Raw genomic sequence first — 20,655 nt, 5'->3', positions numbered from 1 at the left:
CCTGATTAGCAGAGTCAAGTGAGCCCCTGCTGGTAGATGCTGTAATTGCGCAACCTGTTACAATTAATCAATCAATAAACAAACAAAAAAACTAAATCGAACTGAACTGAAAGCTATTAAAAATACCTATTCTTCAAAATAAACATCTAGATAGTATGACATTTCAGACTCAGCTTCAGTCATTGAATCATTCACTCAACCAATTCATTCGAAACCACTGGCGGCGCTGAAAATTTGCAATAATGTAGTTACTTAATATTAACTTGTTTAATTAAATGTTATAAAAGCAATATTATACCTGAAATCATGCTGTTGCTCTCAGCATCTGCACAGCTGTGCTTACTTATGGCTGTAGAAAAGAAAATTTGCTGTAAAATTACACATTGTTTATTTTGTTTTATTTTCTTATTAAGCTGACATCAGCATTATTATTATTATTATTATTATTATTATTGAGAACAATATGATGCAAACACAGTGCAATTTTTATATTTAGTGGATGCTTTGCGGCGGCTTGCTAGGAGATTTAACTGATTGATCTGTTACAGTGCTGAATTATTGCACTGGACATTGATGAATGCCACTGCAAAGATATTGCACAAGGAAATACCTATGAATATATATAATACCCCCATGAAAATTTAATATCCAGTACTGGAGATCATCCCATGGGCTTCCATAAAATTAAAAGACAGTTGGGATACCTCAGTCTAACTGTTCTGTTAAACAGAAGCAGTTCACGTTGATGTATTATTACAAGACCATAAATATAAATCTGGTTACACTGTGTGCAATATGGGATTACAGAGTGACTCAGCTAATGGATATTTCGTCAGTGGCCAAAAGCCAGAAATAGAGTTCTTATATTCATTTACTGTAGAGATTATTGATTTCTTACACTAAGATGTGTTGGTTAGAGGGCTCCAAATGCACCCAGCTCTTGTTTTGCCATGTGACTGTGAAGCTAATACACATTCAAGATCATTGGAATGTGAATGGACACCCTTTCACTGACCTCAGTTTTAAAACAAATCAAGTGTTTTCAGCATAAAATAAGTACAGACACAGAGAAACAGCTCTTAGGCTATATAATTTATTCCAATCTATTCCATTTAGCATAATTTCTTTACATGACCTGATTAACTAGCCTTAATCTAGGTGAACTGGCAACAAAGGGTCCAAAAAAAGACTTGAAGTTCCTTAAAGGCTAACACTTTTGTCCAGATTTTTGCTTCAATTTGCAGTCTCAATCTGGATAAGAGAATGTTAGTTGCCTAAAGAGAGCCATTCTGCAGATTTTGGGACAGAAGTTGACAGCTTTCTAGCTTAACACTATGATTCTATCCAGTTGGAGGATATCAAATATGTTTGTTAGTTTGAGCCGATTTCAGAACACTTATTGGCCATGTACACTGCAGCTAAATTCAGTAAATTCACCTTTTAGTGCTGAAGCCTGTTCTGTACACACAGTTCAGTAATTTAGGAGTGGCAACTGCACTGACTCCTGAAAAATTCAGGTAGTGACAACAGCATTTACAGAAATTTGACGCAGTACAGAAATGAACTGAACAACTAGTTGTTGATGATATATTTAAATGCATATGAAAGTTGTTATTTTTTCTCTAAGTGCGGTGAAAGAAATCACAGGGTGTATTTTAACTCATTAGGGTTGCCAGATCTCGAATAAAAGTCACATAACTTTGATTTTATAGCGATTTGCACCTGCCTACTTTATTAACTCCATAAATTGGATCACCTTCTGAGCCAAGGCCAAACAACAAGCCAAAACATACTAATAAGCATTGCTTATAAAAAGTGGACATGGCAACCCTTCAAGAGCATGTTGATAGTGGTTCAGTTAAAATCACTGAACATAATGAGTCTTTACTCAATACAACATTGGCAAAGGTATATTGTTGCCGTTTCTAATGTTCGAAACACTGATTTATTGATTACATGACACATTCGATTTATTAAGTTGTTCTGTTTTTTTTTTTTTTTTAACATGTATTCAGATATTCATTCATGTTTATTTTGTGCTGTAACTAGTAGAAAAAAAGATAACTGATTCACATACTGGTTAAACTGACGCGAATACAGTGATCTCACACCACATTAAAGAGCGGAAAAACACATTTATTGTTTGTATTTTGTGATCAGATTGACAGATTTGAAGGCTACGATTTGTGTTATATTAAAAGTAACTAGTAATTATTAAGTGAATGCCAATGACTTGAACATATCATTGAACACATAGGCCTATCACTGGCCTACAGTCCACAGCAGTTCAGTCAGTGGAAGATTTATTCTTCTTTGGATGCTGCATCACATCTTGCTGGATTTAAATCATGAGTTTAAAGAGTTCAGATAAGACAACAACAACACAAAAATCAATCAGTTTCAGCTCTGAGTTTATTGCATTTCACTGAATATCATTTACTGAATTTTGAACTCTTTGGTAATTTATTTTTGCTCATTACTTTTAATATGTACTTGATTTCTATCTACTCATAAATGTGGTTTATAGCAGGTTTTAACAAGTGATTAACAACCATTATTAATGAAGGGCAGGGTCGGGTGGGGTTGCTATAAACCATTAAAACTCATTTGGTTAGAGACAATAAACACCCTGCCCTCCTGTTGTCAATCGCCCTGTCACACCCCCCCACCAGACACAACGCACTACACCACACCGGTCATTTACGACTGTATACGGTCCCCCCTGCCCACCTACAGCTCACCACAGCCCGGCAGGGGGGGGGCCAACTATACCGATTTAACGAGCTTTTACATTCTGCAAGTGGTCTGCACTTGAATGCAGTTTGCATTAGGAGGAGGTGTAGGAGGAGCTTACAGTACCACGGAGTTACGACAGAGAAACCTGTCAGTAAAACAGCAAGGAGAGGTACATTATCCGGTGAACTGTAACATTGAACTTACCAAGAGTCATTTAGAACAGATCGCTTTAAAGGCTCTTTATGACATCATATTAAGTCGTCGAAGGCCGTTTTTTTTTAAATAAATACGTAATGTCTCCAATTAAAAAAAAAAAAGAAGAAGAAGCCTAAAATCTTTATTTTTTTATTTTTTATTTATTTTTTTATTTTTTTGCTTTGTTACTTTTTCGAATGCCGTTTATGCGTACTATTAATAGTATTAATAGTATTTTTTATTCTTCTAATTTTTACTCTTCAAACTTTATAGAACGTTTAAAAATGTGATCTAAACAAAGGATAAAATAATTTTAAAAAATCTGTATTTATTATTTGAATGTGATTTAAGTAGATTTTTCGAAAATGTCTTTAAAGTGCGGTGTTTCTATCTGCACCACAGCAATTTTAAAGAAGTCCACTTCCAAAAACAAAGATTTACAGATAATGTACTCACCCCCTTGTCATTCAAGATGTTCATGTCTTTCTTTCTTCACTCGTAAAGAAATTGTTTTTTGAGTTTTAACTTCCAAAACGCAATTTAAATGCAGCTTCAAACGATCTCAAATGCGGTTATAAACGATCCCAGCCGAGTAAGAAGGGTCTTATCTAGCGAAACGACTGGTTATATTTATAAAAAATAATACAGTTTATATAATTTTCGATGTCAAACGCTCGTCTCGTCTTACTCTGCTTCATGACAGTTAGGGTATATCGAACAATTCCCATCTCATGTTCTCCCTCAACTCCCAAACTCGTCCTATATCACTGTTTTACCTTTTTTGTTAAGAGTGTTTGATCTTCTTTGCATGTTCACTTTGCAAAGACTGGGTCGGTACTTCTGCATGTAGGATGATTTTAAAATGATTTTTGAAGTTGAGCGAGAAAATACGATTGGAGTTTTGCGACATACCCTAACTGTCTTGAGGCAGAATACAGAGTTCAGGTAGAGCAAGACAAGAGGAGCGTTTGAAATTAAAAAGTATTTAAATTGTATTTTTTTTAAATGAAAATAACCAATCGTTTCACTGGATAAGACCCGTCTTCCTTGGCTGGGATCATTTACAACTGCATTTGGGATCGTTTGAAGCCCCATTTAAACTGCATTTTGGAAGTTCAAACTCGGGGCACCATATCAGTCCATTATATGGAGAAAAATCCTGAAATGTTTTCCTCAAAAACCGTAATTTCTTTACAACTGAAGAAAGAAAGACATGAACATCTTGGATAACAAGGGGGTGAATAAATTATCTGTAAATTTTTGTTCAGGAAGTGGACTTCTCCCTTAAGTTGTTTTTGTTTTTTTCCCTCCAAATTAATGGGTGGCTGGCGAGCTACAAAAACTACTACTCTACATTTAAACATGAAAATTACCTTAAATATAAAGTAATTTCATAGTTTTGCCTTCTGTTAGATTAGTTTATCAAGATATTTGGGTGTGCGTGTTTACTGTGATATAACTTGTTTTATTTGTGTCCGAAAAACCATTGTTAACTAAGTTACCCACTAGAAACAGCATTTGTGTGCACATAGAATCGGAGACCAATGCAAAAACACTGGGCTTACGGTGGCTATTTATAAGTTCATCAAATATAGCAATCTAAACAGCGCACCAGTGGAAGACACCAGCATCCTTTAAGCAGTTACCATGGTCACCAACTGCACACTTATTGTGATACACTTTGGGTTTGCAGGTACGTATTCATAAGCCAAGAATATTTGTCTCTGATGTTCTGCCTAATTTAATTAAAGACAAATTAGAATGGCTCGCCATTCTCAAATCCTTCTAAACATAACTGAAATGTCGGTCTACCCTGTACGGTGTATTTTATGGTAAGATGAAATAACATTAAACAACATATATACATATCTTAATGTTTGACACATGTTGTCGGTTTATTAATTGAGGTCTAATTTATGTTGACTTTTTTTCAGACAGAAGTTGCTTGCAAGACTGCAAACCTGGTTCACTGATGCCCTCTGGTGACTGCAGGTGTACATGTTTTACCTGTTTTCAAATTAGAATATTGTGCTTTTGTATAAAATAACTACAGTATAAGCAGATACATTACATTTTGTGTAGAAATTATAATTAGTTGTGTTTATGAAGCATCACTACTTATTTAAACTCTGCATGCATGCAATCTTCTATTTATAGAGCAAGTGTTTTATGGATGAAATGTTTGGCTGCCCTTAGTCTCCCTCCTCTTTAGATATTCTGCAAAGTCAGACGGATTACACTCTTTCCTCTTAGTCAGCTCCATTATTTCCAACTGGCAGAAAAATACCTACTATTCATTATAAACTTCTCAGCAAAGTAGTTCATAAGCATAAATTGTATGAAATTGTATACTTAAAACCAAACAAATATAAATATTAATAATAATGACTTTGCCATTGAGGTAAGAAAAACAATTCAAGAACTATTTTTGAGAAAAATTATTTCTTATTAAAGGAATCGTTTACCCCCAAATTTTTTTTTTTGACAATGTACTCACCTTCAGGCCATCCAAGATGTAGATGATTATGTTTGTACGATTATGATTACGTTGTACATTGCTTCCTCACCAATGGATTCTTTGCAGTAAATGGGTGCCGTCAGAATGAGAGTTCAAACAGCTGATAAAAACATCACATAAAAAGTAATCAACACCACTCCATCTATTAACATCTTGTGAAGCGAAAAGCTGTGTGTTTGTAATAAAGAAATTCATCGCTGAGATGTTTTTAATTTCAAACTGTTGAGAAAAAAGATATATATACACTGCCATAATTTCACTTTTGCTTTGATTAATTAAAGCATGAACCTAAGTTTGCAAAAGCTGTTGATTCATGTTTCAGAAAGTATTGTATGGCCATTGTAATTTTGCCATGATTATATACTAGGCTTTAAGGTCTCACTGCTTATATGAAAAACTAATTTTTCACTTCACCATTAAATAAGGAAATAATATTTTAATGCAGTCACTATATTATTGCAACCACACTGCCTTTAAACAGGCCATCCAAGATGATTGTTTGTGAACAGATTTGGAGAAATTCAGCATTACATCACATTTGTTTACTAATGGATCATCTGCAGTAAACGGGTGCCGTCAAAATGAGAGTCCAAACAGCTGATAAAACATTACATAATCCAAAAGTAATTGACACCACTCCATCAGTTAACATCTTGTGAAGTGAAAAGCTTTGTGTTTGTAATAAATTCATCGTTGAGATGTTTTTAACTTCAAACCATTGTTTCTGGCTAAAATACGAATCCTCTATCCACAAGATTTTCATTTGTTTGTTTTTTTTTTTTTTTTTTTAAAAAAAACTTTCACTATAAGTAAATGTAGTTTGTTTTAAAGATATTGCACTGGGAAAAGACAACAGTACTGATTAAGTAGTTTTTAAGTGGTTTTAAAGTGGATATATATTTGAATGTCCATTTTATATACACTGCCATAATCTCACTTTTGCTTTGATTAACTAAAGCATGAACCTAAGTTCATATTTTATTTACAATAGCTGTTGATTCATGTTTTAGAAAGGATTGTATGGCCGTTGTAAGTTTGCCATGATTATATACTAGGTTTTAAGGTCTTACTGCTTATATGAAAAACCGGTTTGACACTGCCTATTCACTTCACCATTCAATAGGGAACTAACATTTTAATGCAGTCACTCTACTATTACAATCACGCTGCCTTTAAACAGGCCATCTAAGATATAGATGATTATATTTCTGAACAGATTGGAGAAATTTAGCATGACATCACTTGCTCACTAATGTATCCTCTGCAGTGAATGGGTGCCGTCAGAATGAGTGTCCAAACAGCTGATAAAACATCACATAATCCAAAAGTAATCAACACCACTTGTGAAGCGAAAAGCTTTGTGTTTGTGATAAATTCATAGTTGAGATTTTTTTAACTTCAAACCATTGTTTCTGGTTAAAATACGAGTCCTCTATCTATAAAAAAAATCATTTTTTTTGGAATTTCTTTTTCATGTATTTTGTTTTTTTATTTTTGAAAAAGACAACAGTATTGATTAAGTAGTTTTTAAGTGATTTTTAAAGTCACTTAATTCATGTTGATTCATGTTTCAGAAAAGATTGTATGGGTGTTGTAATTTTGCCATGATTATATGCTAGGTTTTAAGGTTTTACTGCTTATATGAAAAACCAGTTTGACACTGCCTGTTCACCATTCAATAGGGAAATAACGTTAATGCAGTCACTATGTCATTATAATCACACCTTTAAACTAGTTATCTGTGCACAATGACATCTCATTGCAATATTGAACCCTTATTATTGTAAATATAACACTACATCATACATACATACATCTTAAATGCATTGTCTTTATTGTAAGCTGTAGAAGAGTTGCATTTAATATCTCCCTATTTGCTTTTGTGACCGAGTGTTATGTTTGTAGTAAGAAACAGACATTTTGCATTTGGAAATATTTTATAAATATGACCCTGGACCACACAACCAGTCAGAAGTAGCACGGGTATATTTGTAGCAGCAGGCAAAAATACATTGTATGTGTCAGAATTATCGATTTTTCTTTTATGCCAAAAAATCATTAGGATATTAAATAAAGATCATGTTCCATGAACATATTTTGTAGATTTCCTACCATAAATGTATCAAAAAGTAATTTTTAATTAGTAATATGCATTGCTGAAAACTTAATTTGTATAACTTTTAAAGGCAATTTTCTCAATATTTACTTTTTTTTTTTTTTGGCAACCTCAACCTCAAAGATGATGTATAAATCTCAATTTCCAAAAACTGACCCTTATGACTGGTTTTGTGGTCCAGGGTCACAAATGTAGATTAATTTAAGATTTAATTTGGCTTAAATTTGTGGTTAAAAGAAGGATTGTTGCTAGTAATATCTATCACAGTAATGCATATGTTTTATGAGACATGTTCCTGTACAACCTTTATCAAAACCCGCAGGTAAACAAACACTGGAGACTGCATAAATAGACCTCTGATTGCACTCACTATGGTTACTGTATCCATGGAGACCACAAGGCCACCTCACATCATGGCAGTCTAATGAAACCCAGGACAAATCTTTACAGTAAGTCTGACTTTCAACAGACCATGACTAGTGTTGAAAAAGCTATAAAAGAAAACTGGCTATGAAGTAAGCAACAAACACACATTTAAATATCCTCAATACTTTAATAGTACAAACCATAAAAATGAAAATAAAACAATAAAGGAACATAAATAATAACACCACCTAAAGGTGTCATAACCAAGTTTACTGTGATGGTTTTTTACAATATAAACAGTGAAGTGTGTCTTAAAGTGTCCCATTTCACTTTTTACTGTTCCATCAATATTAATATAACAAAAAAAAACTTATTTCAAGTAACAATGTCTTGCCAAGGTCGGAAAAAGTGAAACAAACAGAAAGCAGTACAAATACAAACATACACATATAGCAAAATGTGTAAAACTGTCAATATAAGCTGTTTTTTCAAAAAGTCCACAAATAAGGAAATTAAAAGCTAGGTAAACTGCCATAAAAATAACCTGACAGCAATTTCACAGATACATATTGCTTTATAGCATGTGGTTTTCAACTACAGACTACAGTCTGTATCACTAAGAAAATCCAACATTTTACATAACAAGGCATTGAAAACAAGGCATAAACATAAAAGCACAGTTAGTCTAGTGCTGCACGCCTGACCCTTATGAACAGCATTTACAGACACAATAAATTAACCAACAACACAAGACATTATCACCCGTCCAAATACTGCTCAACGTTTTTCAGATTGTTAAATCATAACCAGTACAAGTTGTAGTGTTGCAGTGTAAAGTCTTGCGTGTCTATACCAAAAACAATACAGCCATCTCATAAAACTTGAGATTTGTTTGAAAACATTGTTTGTCTACGACTGATGAAACATGGCACTGAGAGCTCCACCATCTCCATATATTTCAATACCATCTGTACAGTAAACAAAACAAATCTAAAAGGAACCGTAGGAATTGTATATGCAGATCCGGAGCCTCCTAAAACAAGGCCACAAAAACAAGTCTGACTGTCCTCATTTGCTAGAATTCTTCAGTGTAATATGCTGAGTAAAAAAGTATGCTTCAGCTTTTTGTATTGAGAGAGTGTGGGAATTCACCCGGCGAACAGCAGTTCATCTTGTAGTCGTGCTTCAGGCAACCGTTGCCACTTTGTCATAGTCATTAATGCATTCTGTGTCTGGCGTGTTGGTTTCATCCTGGTTCTTGTTCCAACAGCACAAGGCAGCGAGGAAAAGGCCAGCTCCTCCCAGCAGCACAAAGCTTCCACTGAAGTAGAACGCCAGATCATAAGAGTGCATCCAGTCGTAAATCCAGCCTGGAGGGGGACATAATATACTGTATGTCACTCCACAGGTAAACATTCTGGATCTGTACACTTCTGTCTGCACATTCAGAACTTAAATGACAATGCTATTTTGTTTCTAAATTTTTAAGAGCAAAATTGAATTGCTTTAAGTGTAGTTTTTAGAAACGCATTTCATTTTTCGTTCATGTTTGAAGTGTCACCTGGGCCAGTGGCAAATGCCAAAATAGAGAACAGAATCTTTTAACAATGTAGTTTTAAAAATCTAAAAGTCTAAAAATTGTTACCAACTTTTACAATTAACATTTCAATGTATTTTTGAAAAAACAAATAGATCAAGACAAATAAACCAGATAATTTACCCGCCTATAGAAACACACACAAACACAAACACACACACAGACATATATACTTTTTTATTTTGTTATTTTAGTTTCAGTTAACATTTTAATTTTTTTGTTTATTAGTTATTTATTAGATTCAGTGTATATCTATTTTAAAATGTAATTTATTTGATTTTTTTTTTTAAAATATTTTATTCATATATAATTTGTATATATATATATATATATATATAATTTTTAATGATTTAATTTCAAATACCAAATATACATATGTATATATATATATATTGACTTTTATTTTATGTTATTTACTGTAATAGTTTGAATTAGATTTAATTTGTAGGTTTTTTTTTAAATACATAGATTATTTAATTTTTAATTTTACAGTTTTTATTAGTTACTATTTATTAGATTTTTTATATTTTATTTCAAATAACAAATGTGTATGTATGTGCATGTATATATATATATATATGCTATATGAAAAAAAAATATATATATATTGTTTTTTTAATGACTTTCTAATATACTTTAATTGAGTTCTATTTTATTTTATGTTATTTTGTTTACTACTTTTTTAAATACATAGATTTATTATTTGTTTTTTATTAGATTAGGTTTATTTATTTTATGTTAGACTAAACAAAAATGAGAATTGGCAACTAGCTGAGTTAAATTTTTAAAAATATTTTTGTAAATTAATTTATATATATATATATATATATATATATATATATATATATATATACACACACACACACATATATATATATATATATATATATATATATATATATTATACTCTTGCAAAACTTAAAAAAGGTCCTTAAAAGGTCTAATTTATGTCTTCAAAATAAACTTTCTGGGCTTTATGTCATCGATTCAAATTAATTACTTAACTGAAAAGAATTTAAGTTTTAAATTCACATTTTTACTGCCAACCTCTAGTCTGTACTAATACATTTGCAAATTACTGAAGTGAACTTTAAAGGCTTTGCAAAGCATCTGAGCTCTAATCTAACAGATCTGAAATCAGAAACAGGTTAAAAAATTACCTGCGACTGGTGGTCCGAGCATTATACTAAATCCACCAAAGAACATCAAGATCCCATATGCCTCAGTCAGACGATCCATTCCCACAACCTTAGTGGTCATGTAGGGGATGACGGACCAGTTTCCAGAAAAAAAACCCAGCAGCGCTGAAATGACCTGCAGTCCAGCGTAGTTCTTGGTGACAGGGATGATGAGAAGAGCCACCCCTGCTCCCAGCAGGGTGAAAGCGTAAAGAAAAATGCTGTTCATCCAGCTGATGTCCATCATGACGCCCAGCAGCAGCTTCCCCACTCCAGCAGCAATGGACATGATGGAGACCAGCGGGATGGTGCTGATGCCGCTGATCAGACCCTCGCTCTGGGCCAAATCCTCCAGGAAGAGTAGAGGAGTGTACGCTCCCAAGCAGTATGCGAACAAAGACACGCACATGGCCATGAAGACCCAGTTCTGAAACAGTTCCGCCATCGAGTGCAAGTATTCGGAGTACTCCTTCTGCTTCTTCTTCACGAGCCGCACCAGTGCCGCATAACTCACAAGGCTCTTTTCGTACGACGAAGGGTCTTTCGTCTCCCCTGTGATTAGTACGTTGACGGACTGATTTTTCTTGATTGGGTCCTCAACGACAGGGGGCTTTTCCAGAACCTTCTCCTCGGCCTTCTGGGCCAGTGCTGCTCTCTGTTTCAGGTAGTAGGCTGGCAGATGCAGGGGTCTCATGAGTCCAGCACAAGCGATGATGTTTAGTGCAAAACAGCCAATAAGCAAAAGACAGCCGTCAAGTCCAAAGAGTGCAATGAACTCGTTCTGCACAGTAGCATAGAGAAAACCTCCAATACTTGTACCTGAAAAAAAATGAGATGGTTAAGTATTACTAATATTGGTATTGAACTGTTGTAGTTTTAGGGCTGTACAATTAATTGAAATAAAACCAAAACTGTGATCTGGTTTATTGTGATTACCAAATCACAAAGGCTGCAATTTAACTGAATGAATATAATCGCAGCACTGTGAGCCTCTCTTTATCTGCCGTGTTTTCAGCATCTCAGAACAACTTGGTTTGCAGTCAATAAGAAGTGCTTGTCAATAAAAGAGAAGCTTTAAGCTTCCTGTAGGCAAAATAAAAGTTTGATGGTATAAATAAAGAAATTAACACAAATTAAGACAACAGTATAACATAAATTTAACAAATATTAGTATTGCAATTTTACAGATGTAATATAAAATAACATAATATTAATGTCAAATATTATATAAAATGATATTAAATAATATTTTTGTTAATTTTTACAGTGAAATATAACAGTTATTACAGTAAAAAATACTTTTATTTTCATTTAGTCATTTTTATATTTAGTATTATTAATATTATTATTCTTTTTATTAGTTCTAATTGATTAATCGCATCAAAAATAAAAGTTTGTGTTTACAAATGTATACAAATACACACGCATATATGTATATATTTAAGAAATATTGTTATTATATATATATCTTAAATATATACATTTATATGTGTGTATTTATAATATAAAGATTTTAGTTAAAGTTGTGTATATTTAAGAAAGATCGATTAATCGTGATTAATCGCATCCAAAATAAAAGTTTGTGTTTACATAATATATATGAGTGTAATGTATATTTTATACACATTATACACATTTTATACACATTACACACATATATATTATGTAAACACAAACTTTTATTTTGGATGCAATTAATCACGACTGGACAGCATTATTATTATTATTATTATTATTATTACTATTGTTAATAATTTAGCCATATTTATATAAAAAGAAATCTTGGCCAAATTGTGCAGCCCTACAAACAAGTGTATCATGAACAATATATTTTAAATGGACTATAAATCACAAATGCAATTTTTTTTTTTAAACAGAAAAATTGCTATTTGATTCTTTTTTTTTTAATCTTCCAGATCTAATACGGCTTAGAAATTGCATCAATTTAAATAAATAAATAAATAAATAAATAAAGTTATAGGTATGCTTTTAGATATGCCTTTTCTTGACAAATAAGTCATAAAAACTTTTTTCTTTTTTTTACTTGCTTTTAAACTGTATTAGAGTTCCTATGCTACACACGAAGCCTTTGATCCAACTCTTTCATTCATTTATTCATTCATAAATAAATAAACAAATTTTTCATGTTTCATTATATAATTTTGAGAATTAACATTAACACAATTAACATTAAGCATGTCCAAACACTGGACTGATAGTGTATTATTTTTGACTGATCATATATTTACCTGTTGTAACGATGCCGAGAGCAAGACCACGTCTCTTGTCAAAATACTGGCATGTGATGGTTACAGTAGCAGCATAAACAAGTCCACAGCCTAGTCCTGTATAATAAAAGAGCAAAGTTAAAGAAAACTCCTAAAGATTTATGATGATTATATAATCAAAAATAATGAAGATAGAACAGATTTGGGAGGGAGCTTGAGCACAAGACTATTCTCAAATTCTAAATATACAGCGAACCACAGTGCATTTACTTTTTAGAGATCGACTAATAATCGGATTTACAAATATTTTTCTATATTTAAGTATTTTTCCTTACTCAGTTTTGTGTCACATAAATGCTTGATATGTAATTCAGGCTTGACTTTGATCAACAGGATGAATCCATTTATTTTGCCTGTTGTTATTATTGCTCCTGCTGCTTTTGTTGTTATAAAAAACATGCTATGTTTTATTGTTGTGATATGAAGATGAAATTTAACAGATCAAAAATCAATTATGTCATCGGACACATAAACATACGAATAATTGCCATTGTATTCGTTTTAGAAATCAGTGTCCACCAATCTCTATTAATTTGAGCAATTTTCTGTAGCCACCATTTACACACGAGTGGCGCAATGAACCAAATTAGAAAAGGGAACTCTTTCTAGGAGGAAATGTGAGATACTCACCAACAACAATCCCATAGGAAAATATGAGAAACTGAACATTGGGTGCAAAAGCACTAAGCATAAGTCCTCCAGAGACCATGACCCCACTGAAGATGGTCACAGGTCTGGCCCCGAAGTTCACAACACAGGCACTGCAGATGGGACCTGTGCGAAAGAACGAATACATCATCCTGTTAGAAAATGGGAAACTCAAAATCTAAATAAAATCAGTAGCTGCTTAAAAATGATCTGCTTTAAGCCGAGGCATAAAACTAGATGTATAACCAAGAGCAGATTTTGATTGACACAGGACATGACGTCAAATGGCCCACTGACACAAACAAAAAATCATTAGTCGCAATTGTAGCCCTATTGATTTGACACGCTGCTCTTCATCTCACATATAATGGTAAACAAGTTTCATAATGAAAAACAAGGTCGAGGCTTATAACACAAAGATGAGAAACATATTTTAGTTTACTACTGACATTTTACAAGAAAATAGCCTTCTATTGTTGTTTAATTATGATATTTACGAGCAGGTTTTTGAAAACTCTTTCTATACCATTTTTCTCCAGTGCAGTTTGAAGTTTAATTATGATCATATGGAGTTGGAAAGCGCAGTCATTACATTCATTGTGGTTAACTGTGTTCTTGGTTTATGTTTACCACGTATATTTAACAAGAAAAAGGGTGGAAATGCAATGGAAAGCATATATTTATGCAGATTTATTAAGCATGATGCATCTACAGGGCTCCTTGCGACTGAAAACTACTGCGTGCGACTATAAAAAAACATTTAGGAGCATCAGTGCGACTGACCCGATCAGCATATTTGTGTTTGCGCTGTGGGGAGCATCAAAGGTTTCTACGTGTTTTTGCAACGTTGAGTAGTGTATCACAGACATATCTCACGAATCCTTTCATAAACAGTGTAAAGAGACTGTAAATAAGAGATTCATTGTGCAGTGTAGAGAGCTTCGTTGATTATAATGGAACTTTGTGAGATTGCGATGAAATAAGATGAGTGACAGCTTTTAACGATTTTTAAGGGAGTTTGTAAATGAGATACTGATTTAATACAACAGTTAAATAAACAAGAAGTTAATAATATCCATTCACAGCGTTGTTTCGTTTATGAATGTGCAATTTTAAATGGATTTAGTGAGTCAATGATTCAATTTCCCATTCATAAATACATAAAGTCACTGGCTTTATTCCTGAATGAATCAGCCGCTCGAACGAATCAAATGAATGAATGATTCAGTAATTAAATCAGTGACATGCCACCACCTACTGGCAGTTTTAGTTTTTATTTTTAAAGTTATCTTTTCAGTTATTTAAATCATTTAATATGTGTTCAAAATGTTATATTTAAAACATTATTCTCAACATGAATTTTCACTCATGCCACCTCTGAACACTTTTGTGTTCTTTTGTGCCACTGCTGTAGTACAAATTAAGTTTGTTAATACTGATTTCATTTACTGGTAATTCTTATTCTGTTGTTTTATTTAGAAATTTTTAAAAGCGTATAAAACAATTTTTTTTTTTTAAAAAATTGACAAAATATGACAATTTTAATAAAGTTAGAAAAATGCCCCTGTAAATCACTTTAAGGAGTCAAATATCACCTCATAATGGGAAGGCACATTTTTTTTTATCAGAGTTTTTGATTATTGATTAGAAGGTGCTCCTGAAATTTTGACTGTGCTCCAAAAATGTTTAAGTTAGGAGCACAAGTGCTCCTAAAAAGAAAAGTAAGCGTAGAGCCCTGATCTGTTGAAAACTTACTAGCGATGAGGCCCACCCCAGACACGAGAGAGCCGACCAACGCTGTCATGCCTTTGCCGTCCTGGAAGGTGTTCAGCCACTCCGGGTAAAGCACCCCCACTGACTGGGGCGACCCGTAGGCCAGGAGTTGACCCATGAAAGAGGCAACCACAATGGCCCAACCCCATCCACCGTCCGGGGCTTGCTTTGTGTTCCGGGCACTCATATTTATAAGGATTCCTGTGGTGAAAAAAATATTTAAGAAACAGTTCAGCCTAAAAATGAAATTCTGTTATCATTTAATTTCTGTGCGCATACAAAAACGACTATTTTTATAATGCTTATTATGTCTTTTTGAGCTCAGCAATCTCAGTCAGTTGTATGGAAAATGCTGCTTACTATGCAAAACAGAATTTGCCCTGCATTTTATTTTTTGAAGAAAACTTAGTACTTCTAGTTCAACCAAAGTTCTTCACTAAAGAACAACAGCTATGGCAGGATGTGAAGAACGCGCGTAATCAAAACAGCGCACGGATGTTGCGGAGACGCGCACGGACGCACGATTGCGGAGAGCGTACAACTGCAACCGCGTGCGCGCTCCTGAACCCTACACAAATACTTTTTACAGGTTTATATTCTGCATATATATATTTTTCCTTTTTAAGTTGTACACAACTTTAGATTTTAAACTGTCGTTGTGATTATTACCAACGGTAAAATGCATTAAAAATAACGGAAAACAACAACGTACGTTTCATTCGAAGACATGCTTGTGAAAATACCCAGTATGTTACAGAATATTCTATTTAAACAATTTAACATCTCCTTACGTTGAACTAAACGAACAAAATCTCTTACCTCACCAACCGGGAAATGATGATGATTTCCGTGGTAAATTCAGCTCAGGATGTTGAACCGGCTCTTTGGACAATCCTGCGTTATGATTTGAAATGTCTAATCATTGTGTCATAATGTGAGATGACCACTATGATCTACATGAATGATTGTGGATGTGCTGAGCTGAAACATCCCGGTCTGTCCTTCATCATTGTGCGGTGTGTTCTGTACGAGCTCTGGCTTTTGTTGCCAGGCGTTTAAACCGGTTTGAAGCTGTTCTCGCTGGTCCAAGCTTCACATTTCGATGCTCTAACTTCCTTTCTTATTCAGTGACAATGAGCACAGCCTGCCTGCAGTATCAACACAACATCGATCATTTCCCGTCAACGCTTAAAAGACTTTTAGTGACTGTTTTCCATTTAAATTGCATTAATCTGTATTTAAAGGAACCATCTGTGTGGCGAACCGGTAGTTGTCATGATGGGTAGTCTTCTGTGATACGGAGAATGTATGTAAACTGCGTTTATGGAAATTGCTTAATCGGATTGCTTTTATTTAAATTTTCTTACTGTAAATTGCATTGTAAACACATGCCACGTGCATCTCTCTTTGCCATGTATGTGCGCTGCAGTTCCAGTCCAAACCAGTTGCTGATGACAATACAGCACTGACACGTGTTACCGGGATCATCTGCCTCCTTTCACATCTTAAAGGGACCATAGTCTATACCTTACATTTTCAAGTCTATTTAGAATATTTGTCATTGCACCAAAAAAAAAAAAAAAAAAAAAAAAAACTACCTCTTAATGTGACTCTTAATTTAAATCTTACTCAAATATTAAGTCTGTCATAAATTCACCATTATATGAAGCCCATTTCTGCCACTGAAAAAAAAAATGTCATTGCGGATATTGGCTTTTTTGCTTAGAATTGCATGATACAAACGTGAAATTCGGGCCTTTTTTATCACTTTTTATGGGTTTTTATCACGCAATTCTTCTCAGAATTTTTCCCACAAGCACGAAAGTCAAAATAGCAATAAAAACATGCAAATCTGACTTTTTTTTTCTCAAAATTGCGAGATATAAAGCTGCAATTGCAAGTTATATAGTCAGAATTGCATGATATAATCTCACAATTGTGGGTTATAAAGTCAGTTTGCAATTCTGACTTTTCTTGCAAATGCGAGTTATCTCACAATTCAGGCTCTTTTACTCAAAATTGTGAGATATAAACTTGCAGTTGTGAATTATAAAGTCAGAATAGCAATAAAAACTCACAATTCTGACTTTTTTCTCACAATTGTGAGGTATAAAACCGCAATTGCAAGTTATGAAGTCAGAACTGCGAGATACAAACTCGCAATTTTGAATTATTTCTCAAAATTGTGAGATATAAATGTGTAATTGTGAGTAATGAAGTCAGAATAGCGATAAAAACGTGCAATTCTGAATTTTTTCTCAAAATTGTTAGATATAAACTTGCAATTGTGAGTTATAAAGCCAGAACTGCGAGATATAAACTCACAATTCTAAATTATTTCTTGCGAGTTGTAAAATCAGATTGAATCATAAAATAAAATACTAAATAAAATCACAATTCTGATTTTTCTTGCAAATGTGAGTTTAAATTTCGCAACTGAGACTTTTTTCTGAAAATTGTAAGATATAAACTCACAATTGCAAGTTATAAAGTCAGAATTGTGAGTTTATATCTCGCAATTCTCAACTCTCAACTCAACTTTATTTATAAAGCACTTTACTACACCCAAAGTGAACCAAAGTGCTGTACAGCAAACTAAAAACTCAATAAGACATAACAAACATAACAAATAAGAACAATGTCAACAGGTGTCAAAGGCCAATGAAGAAAAATGGGTTTTAAGATATGATTTAAAAACAGACAATGAAGAGGCCTGTCTAATAAACAGAGGCAAAGCATTCCACAGTTTAGGAGCTGCTACAGCAAAGGCGCGATCCCCTCTGTGTTTGCGCTTTGTTTTGGGCACATTCAAGAGCAACTGATCAGCTGATCTGAGAGAACGAGGTGGCGTGTATGGGTGTAGCAACTCAGAAATGTATACTGGGGCAAGGCCATTTAAGGATTTAAAAACAAATAAAAGAATTTTAAATTGAATCCTAAAATGTACAGGCAGCCAATGAAGTGAAGCGAGAATGGGGGAAATATGCTCATATTTACGTGTACCAGTTAAAAGACGGGCAGCAGCATTTTGCACCATCTGCAAACGGGCGACAGAAGATCCACTAACCCCCACATACAATGAGTTACAGTAATCCAGCCGAGTGGTAACAAAGGCGTGGATTACTGCCTCAAAATTTTGCCTGGGGAGAAATGACTTTATTTTTGCTAACTGCCTTAGCTGGAAAAAACTTGATTTGACAACTGCCCTGATCTGTCTATCAAGCTTTAACTCAGAGTCAATTTTCACCCCTAAGTCAGTAATGGTTGGCTTGATGTGCTGAGCCAAAGTACCCAAGTCAACCAGGATGGTCTCAGTGGTGCCACCAAAAACCATCACCTCTGTCTTTTTATCATTAAAACTTAAAAAATTCAAAGCCATCCAGGCCTTTATGTCATTTAGACAATCAATTAGCGGACATATAGTACCACCCTTTTTGATTCAGACTGTATTTCTCAGAATAGCAAGTTTGTCTCATAATTCTAACTTCATAACTCGCAACTGCGAGTTTATATCACACAATTCTGAGAAAAAAAGTCAGAATTGCAAGACGTAAACAAGCAATTGTGAAAAAAGTCTGAATTGTGAGATAAAAAGTCGCAATTACCTTTTTTTTTTTTCATTCAGTGGTGGAAACATGATTCCATACCATTATGTTGTTTCAAACCTATTAAGACTTTTTTTTTTTTCTTCCATGGAACACAAAAGAAGATATTTTGAAGAATGTTTATGCTGTGCTTTTACAAATAATGAATGTGTAAGGAAAATTTTGAAACCCTGCTTCTCCCACAGAATAAAAAAATATATATATTAAAAATAATAATAATAATAACATCTAAAATAAAATAGCAAGAATATTGTGCATTTTTATGTCACTTAAGTCTTTTTCTCAATTCTAAATTTATATCCCACAACTTTGGTTTTTCCTAAGATATAATTTCACAATTGTGAACAGTCAGAATTGAGAAAAGTCAGAAATCTCAGTTTATATCTCACAATTCCAAATTCAGAATTATGAGTTTATCTTTCAGTTTTTGTTACATATTAAAAACTCGCATAAACTTGCGAGTTTATGTCTCGCAATTCTGAAGTCATAACTCGCAAGTGTGAGTTTGTGTCACGCAATTCTGAAAAAAGTCAGAACCGCTGAATTTGACTACAAAACTGCGAGATATAAACTCGTAATTCTGAAGAAGAAAAAAAAAAGTCAGAATTGTGAGATAAAAGATGCAATTATCTTACACATCTGATTAAACTAACCCCTCAAAATCTGTATATGGCTACAAAAATGCCTTAATAAAGATAAATATGAATTCAAGGGCCAAATATCTCTACTTAAATAGAAAAGCAATAGGATTTTGTAGTGTGAGTGTACTGTATTATTACAATTCTCATGCAACTGAGATCAAAAGATCAGGCTATTCTCATGCAATTTCCAGCTCTTTACTATCCGTTTTGTGATCACACACATAAACACAAACTTTAAAATGCACATTTCAAATCATCCATCTTCATCAAAGCAGGCCCTTGAGATTCTGCCAGTGGGACAGACACTGACGTTGCTCTTTTGCTAAATTTCTCACAGTATCAAACCAAGGTCTTTTAAACGGGAATGCACGGCAAAGATAAAGCTCAGTGCAACAAACAGATCGTGGGAACAAGAAGAAAAAAAAAAAAAAAAAAAAAGATCAAAGGCTGCCAGAAAGGTTTCCTCACAATACTCCCACAAAATCTCTCAAATACCTATAGGAATACATGACTTCTTGAAAACGTTATGTGAATTATGTTGAAACTTTTACTTTGCAACATGGGGAAAAACAGTGAGATTGAAGTTGATGTAACAATATCATCTGTTGACAGCTGACACAGTGAAGAGGTGATGCATTTGCAATGCAATTCAATCACGTCAAAGCATTTATATTTAAGGCATTTAGCAGATGCTTCTATCCAGAGTGACTTAAAAAGTGCTTTAGCTTCATAAAGGAAAGAAATATTTGGAAAGACAGTGCAGGGTCATGAGTTTGCACACCAATTCTTCAGTTACGATTATAATGTTTGTTTTAATAACCAAAATGACATCATGTAGCATGTTCTTGCTTTACAAATGATGGATTAAAATTTGTACCTGCTTGTAATGGATCAAAATTTGAATCTAACCACGGAATAACTCAACCACACATTAAGGCTTTAAAAGTCTGATGTGGGGGGAAAGCCAGACGATGCTTACATTTAGCAATACCGC

General features: G+C 33.7%; 1 protein-coding gene across 2 annotated transcripts; it reads right to left on the bottom strand.

Moving 5' to 3' along the window:
* Positions 1-8,104: 8,104 nt before the first annotated feature.
* slc16a9b (solute carrier family 16 member 9b) lies at positions 8,105-16,920 on the bottom strand. Of its 2 annotated transcripts, none has more exons than XM_051124514.1 (6): positions 16,235-16,920; positions 15,398-15,616; positions 13,625-13,768; positions 12,956-13,051; positions 10,689-11,525; positions 8,105-9,301 (listed from the first exon to the last, which is right to left on the bottom strand). In XM_051124514.1, exons 2-6 carry the CDS (start codon positions 15,600-15,602, stop codon positions 9,117-9,119), a joined length of 1,467 nt encoding a protein of 488 aa, XP_050980471.1. In that variant the 5' UTR covers positions 15,603-15,616; positions 16,235-16,920; the 3' UTR covers positions 8,105-9,116. The 2 variants fall into 2 exon arrangements, with proteins under 2 accessions (XP_050980471.1, XP_050980472.1); XM_051124515.1 differs by lacking the exon at positions 16,235-16,920 and adding an exon at positions 15,776-16,147.
* Between the last annotated feature and the right edge of the window lie 3,735 nt (positions 16,921-20,655).

This window comes from Labeo rohita, chromosome 12, assembly GCF_022985175.1.
Source record: "Labeo rohita strain BAU-BD-2019 chromosome 12, IGBB_LRoh.1.0, whole genome shotgun sequence".
Classification (NCBI taxonomy): Eukaryota; Metazoa; Chordata; class Actinopteri; order Cypriniformes; family Cyprinidae; genus Labeo; species Labeo rohita.
Note: the sequence above shows the minus strand (reverse complement) of the source record. Positions and strands in the feature narration are given on the sequence as shown.